The sequence below is a fragment of the Cyprinodon variegatus genome, unplaced genomic scaffold (assembly GCF_000732505.1).
Source record: "Cyprinodon variegatus isolate N-32 unplaced genomic scaffold, C_variegatus-1.0 Scaffold915, whole genome shotgun sequence".
Taxonomy (NCBI): domain Eukaryota; kingdom Metazoa; phylum Chordata; class Actinopteri; order Cyprinodontiformes; family Cyprinodontidae; genus Cyprinodon; species Cyprinodon variegatus.
The window spans coordinates 192,014-198,039 of record NW_015151368.1 but is presented as its reverse complement, the minus strand read 5'-3'; the positions used below and the strand labels follow the sequence as shown (position 1 = coordinate 198,039).

At 40.9% G+C, this 6,026-nt stretch overlaps 1 protein-coding gene across 1 annotated transcript in view; it reads right to left on the bottom strand.

Annotated features, from left to right (window-relative positions):
- Positions 1-5,003, bottom strand: part of LOC107099877 (fascin-2-like) — a 14,060-nt gene extending 9,057 nt beyond the window's left edge. The window contains exons 1-3 of the mRNA XM_015398155.1: positions 4,944-5,003; positions 3,892-4,027; positions 3,075-3,801 (exon numbers count right to left, since the gene is read on the bottom strand). Coding sequence (XP_015253641.1) covers positions 3,075-3,801; positions 3,892-3,984 — 820 coding nt within the window. The 5' untranslated portion in view covers positions 3,985-4,027; positions 4,944-5,003. The remainder of the gene's footprint in view (positions 1-3,074; positions 3,802-3,891; positions 4,028-4,943) is intronic.
- Between the last annotated feature and the right edge of the window lie 1,023 nt (positions 5,004-6,026).

The window sequence follows — 6,026 nt, the reverse complement described above, 5'->3', positions numbered from 1 at the left end:
GAAGAATTCTTCATAAAGTGAAAAAAATATATATATGGACAATAGTGAGCATTCTCTTCAGGGGATTTTTAAACAGCAACAGATTGTCTTCAGTAGGAGGTTCTCCAGATCCAGTAGAAGACAGACCTCTACAGAAGATCCTTGCTGCCTACAGCTATCAACAACTACAACGCCTGTTTAAAAAAAGAACTTAAGAGTTAGTGAAACATTTAATTTCCCATTGGGATTAATAAAGTATTTCTGAATTGAATTGAATTGAATGCAGTCCCAGTGGTCTAGTAGTTTAACTCACAAATTAGTTTTGATTATGGCATTTTGTTGAGAACTTGTGCATGGTCATTTTCTGTAGCCACAGTCAGGCCATATTAATGTCACCTGGTAGAATAAAGAAATAAGTAAAATAGAACCTGTCTGAAGATTCAAACATGAAGATGTTAAAAGCAATAAGTCATATCCAAATCAAAGAGCTCAAAGAACAGATGGAAAAGGAGATGACTAAAACTTATCAGTCTGGAAATGGTCCCAAAGGTCTGGGGCTCCAGTGAGAACCATTATCCAGAAATGGCATAAAGCACTGTGTTTATCCTCTGAGCATGCCTATCTGAAGTACACCATGGAATCAACAAGTTATCCATGAAATCAAAGAATGACCAATAACAACATCCAAAGCACTGTAGACCTCAGCTGCCTCAGTTACAGTAATGAAAAAATAGATAAGACGATAACTACATAATTTTAAATCACTATTAACCAAAAATGAATACGTGGAGCTCTTTCAATTTTGTGTACATAAACGTGCATTGATAAATTCCAAGAGATTCTACAAAATATGTGGAATAACAATAAAATATGGAAAGTTTTGGAAGGTATGCTTTTCCCTACATCTGACTTAAACTAGCAAAGCATTTCACAGAAAGGATTTCATACTTGCAGTCCATCATGGTGGTATTGGGAAATTTGATATTATTGAATTCCATTCTATCCAATACATTCCCCAAGGAGAAAGTCCAGACATTAACACAGGACTTTAAAATAAGAATTGGGGCAATGATTTGAAAGCCCCCCCACAGTACCACCTTAAAATTGCTCAAAAATAACAATTGTAAAAGCATAGATTTGGACTAATCGAAGTCTGGACATCTCTACCTGAGATTTTGAGGTAGGGTTAGGGAACTTAAAAAGACAATCTAATGTGTATCTCATGCACGCTAAACTTTTTCAACAATGATTAATTCTGTTAGTAATAAAGTTCCCAAACTTTCCAGCCTGTGACCCCAAAACTAACATTGCCACAGACTGATGATCCCCCTAAAAATACACATTACTTCTCTTTCTGGATAGATAGACTTCTTTAAAGGATCTTTATTTGGTCATAAGAAAAATGTAAGGTTGACAAAAACATCAGAATTTGGTAATAGCTTTAATCAGTTAACCAGTTTCTGTCTAAAAAACACCATTCCCTCTGTTACCCGAGGAGACCAATCCATCAAATCAGCTTTATCTGTTTTGATTTGTTTTAAAACATGCATACCTTTACTCTGTAGATTCATGCTGTGGGAAAATTGCATACAGTAGGTGCCATGGACCCCTTATAGGTCCTCATTTTTTGCTTCAATATGAACGTAAACCGCTGGCTGCTGCTGCTCTCTTGGAGGCTCAATGATGTTAATTAAATCCAAACGTCACGTATTGCATTAACAAATGTTTAGACATAAAACACATTACTACAACAGGTGGAAATAGCTGCTGTGAAGCGCTCTCAAATAATAAACGCCAGAAACAGTAATTCAGCACAAGATAACGTTTTTTTCTGAATGATCTCTCCTAATCCTTGAAGAAAACCTCTTTCCTGTCTGACCACTGTAAGTCAAAAACCTTTAAGTATGTCTGCCAACAGCATCGACACCCTAAGGCCAGGCATACACTGTGCGATTTTTTTCAATCGTTGCAAGCAGCCACAGCTGCGGTTTCGTCGTGATCACTCAAAGTGTGAGGTCACAGCTCACAATGTTTGTTCTCACACTGTGTGGCCTGACACTCTGATGTGATCTACCTGCTCACACTGTACGTCAAAAAACCACGTCCGACTCAGCTCCGCAGTGAGATGGCGCTACTCGGACTCGTCTATCCAGACTCCAAATGAGTAGATGAAGAATATGAAGCTCACTAGTGTAAAACGCGCTGCCTTGGCAAATTGTGCAATTTTGTGTGTTGAAAGACTTAAAAGAAAAGGCGACAACATATTTGGACAAAGACATGGCTGAGCGAACGTGGCTACTATGGTCCGTCATTTTTACAGAAAGAACTCCATTTCACTTGCACCCTCACCATGCTTCTGTGTTTTCATCTGAGAGGAAGAAAAAGGAGAAGAATCCTTGTTTGTGCACGTCCACTGAGCGATTTGCCCATGACGGCTGACTGAAAATCAAATATGATTTTTTTCCCGACCTCACAATTCCTGATCGTAGTCGTGAGAGGCTAATCGCCCCTTGTTACCCCCTGTACACTACATGATGCATGACGCACGATCAGGCTAAAGGTTGGCCCAATCAAAAAATTCTCAGACGACTGGAAACCCAGACAGAAGAGGGCAAAAAAATCACACAGTGTAAGCCTGGCTTAAGAGTTTTAGCCTCACTGGAGGTGACATATTTTGGAGTGTTTTCCAATCAGAGCTCTACTTTCTCGCTGCTTACTTCAATAGACAGAGACCCAAACCTCAACAGGGATTTTTATAGAGACTGACCGGCAGCATCCTGCTGCTCCAGAGCAGTGGAAGACTGAGAGCGGAATAAACAGCTGATTAATGGGCAACATACTCATGATATCAGCATTTTAGAGCATATTTAATTAAGTTTAATGACAACATTTATGAAGTTTGACACCACTAACATTAACACATGGCAACAAAGCTTGTCTGACTATAAGCAGTGACTCTGAAATCAACCTTTAATTACATAATCAGCTAGCCCGGATTCTCTGAAATGTTTTGAGAAGACAGGCAATAAGATGCCTTGTGAGCAGAGCTCTGACTATGGACTTTTGAGAGGACAGTAATCTATGTGTTTTCATACCTTGCCTGTTAGAGACGTAACGACCATTAGCTGCTGTCAGAACCACTTGAGGGTGGCTCTCCTCCAAGTCGAACAGTTCATCTTTGCCTGGTTTGGAGCATCGTCCTGACCTTAAGGTCCCTGTGGGGCCCATGGGAGATAAGTACTTTCCCTCGCAGTCTTTAAAGGCAAGTTTCCCACACTTTAGCTCTAGTGTGTATGCTGTGGCCCTCCCATATTCTTTCAGTAGTTTCCCGTCACTGCTGAGGAAGCGTCTATCGCAAGTCTTCAAGTAGTATTTTCCATCCAGGTAGACGAGAGTCAGGAGAGCTTCTACACCCCATGGAATGTTCCTGTCCACAGCGATTTCCCCATCCTCTGGGGAGAGGTGGGCATAACGTTTACGGGCGACAGACAGCAAGTTGGCTTGCGGATGTAAAGCCAGGTGCACAGCCCAGAGCTCAGCATCTGTGATCATCTGTGCAAAGCAAGACAGGTAGTCCCGAGAGCCACCAAAGAAGCGGAGGTATTGCTCAGACTGAAGAGCCCAGCGGCCGTCTGACTGTGGCACAATGAGGAAGCGGCAGTCTGAATTATGGCCATCTGCCTCACAGGTGACTTTGCCATCCTTGTCAGAAGCCAAGTAGCGTCCCAGATGACTGCGCAAATACACCACTTGAGTCTCCTGGGTGTCTTGCTCTAGAATCCATATTTGCTTCTTCTTCAGGCTTGGAGCTGATGCATTCAGCTGAGAAAAAAAAGGTGTCTTTTTGATATAGAATTTCTACAGATTACATGTACAATCAACAAAACTGTTTCATTTGATTGCAATGTTTACCTTAAACCCAAAGTTTTCTGCAGTAAGGTAGCGTCCCTCATGATTGATTAGACCAAACTGTAACTTTAAAGAACGATTTCCATTTGCAGGCATCTTCACCTTTGGATCGAGAGTTAGGAAAGACACATAAATAGGACTGGAGATGAAGAAGAGAGAAATATGAAGTTAGAAAGTGAGGACAGGGAATTAAAGGAAAAAGTATAACTAACTAAAGAGGAGAGGTAATCAAGCTGTGAAGAATAAGAAATGCATCAAAGTAGATGGCGAAATACAAAAGCTGTAAAATCAGGAAATAAATTCATTAGGGTGCAGTATATAAAGCACTCCCAAAACCACAAATACTCTCCCCCGCCAAAAACTTCATTACATATTTTCCCAGCCACAGCCTCCTCCTACTCACTGCGGTTTTGTGGCTTCTTACTTTACTGTTCCTGTAACTCCAATTCCAGCTCCCAGATTTAAGAGGCTTCTTTCACCTTTTTCTTATTTTCTAGCTTGCTCTTATTTTTCAGAATATGTGTTCTCTGAACTCAGCTCCACTGGAGCTCTTGTTCTCCCTAATCAGGTTAGAAGCAGTAGAGACCTGAGTCAGCCTTGATCTCTGTTCTGTCCAGTGTCAGCCCCTCTTCTCTGTGGTATAATTTTGCTCTTGACTGCTTTGCTCCACTTCTGAAGCCTATATCCAATTCCCCCCTTCTCTCCTGCTGAACAGCTTCACCTCTGTTCTTACAATACTTATTACCCCAAAAGACTTAATCTCTTGATGCCTCAAGACTTAAGTTCTCTTGGGTGTTGTCTGTTAGCTTATTTTCTTTTACTATGTTTGTATCAATCACATTAAGTCATTTTAAACTTTTCTTTAAAGTCCAAATTTCTAGTTTGTGATCTGCAAGTTTAATCAGAGATGGAGAACATCCCTAGAGGCCATAGAATATTAAGCCATTTGAATGCAAAAGCTTCCGATCACAACTCAAACCAGCTATGAACAATGCTCTTCTTTACAATCTTAAGCTGATGAAATGTTTTCCCATCCTTGCCTTTTTCTAACTTACCAGGTGTATAATCCTTCCTCTCTCTTTTTCTGCACCTCATTTGGAGCTCTGCTCTTCACCTCTTCCTGCTGTACATAAATAAAAGTGAGTAGAAACAATGCTCTAAACCGCTCCGAGTACCAGGTAACAAGAGCACTCCCTGTGCCTTTGAGGTACTTGCCTAGGCACGGCTCCTCTTCCCTGCCTGTGCTGGGTTTGATTACATTGCGTCTCTGATTGCAAGTTCTCTCAGTCCTAATGGGAAATGGTTCTGAGAAGCATTAGGAGGTAGACTTATCATCTAAATTTGGGAAAGGAGATGGTGGGTATAAAGGCAGCAAGCTATAAAACATTCAGGTATGGACTTGGTTTTGTTACCTTGTGGGAACGTTGTAAGGCAGATTTTTAATTATGCCACATCATTGGGACGTACATGCGCTTGTGGGAAGCGCTCAACTGGTCTCCATGAGGAAAATTTCTCTTCTGGTTGTCTGGGGGTTAGGGTTAGCTATATGTTGGTAATGCTTGGGGTAAGGCCATACAGTACCACTGAATGGAAGTCAATGAAAGCTCCCAATAAAACATGGAAATAAAACTTGTGTGTTGGTATCCCTGTCTTGGCATCAGAGTGAGGACCATTTTTTCAATTTCACCATTAATTTGAGGATTGGTTGTTGTGAAATGAAGACATTTATCTTGTCCCATGTAGCTATTTTGCTAACGGTTAGGTTTAGGGCAAAGATGTGAATAGAGTGTAGAGTTAGTTATGCACTGGTAATGGTTAGGTCTAGGGTTATTGACAGGGTTGGGGCATAAAATTACACAAGGTCCTCAACAAATATAGAAAGATGAGAATGTGTGTGTGTGTGTGTAATCAGCCTAGCCAATCAGCTTATTATAGGTCCTCTTTGAGGAGTAAACAGACGTGTCTGTGCCTGATTCCATCTAATCCACAACCCAATCATTGCAGCCTGGCTAATCTACTGTAACAGCCCCTCCGAATTTCTTCAACCTTCCCACATACATATTCCTTCACAACACACACTGACTTTTGCACTGCTTTTCGTTGACAATAAACATATGCCTTTATTTAATCACATAGAA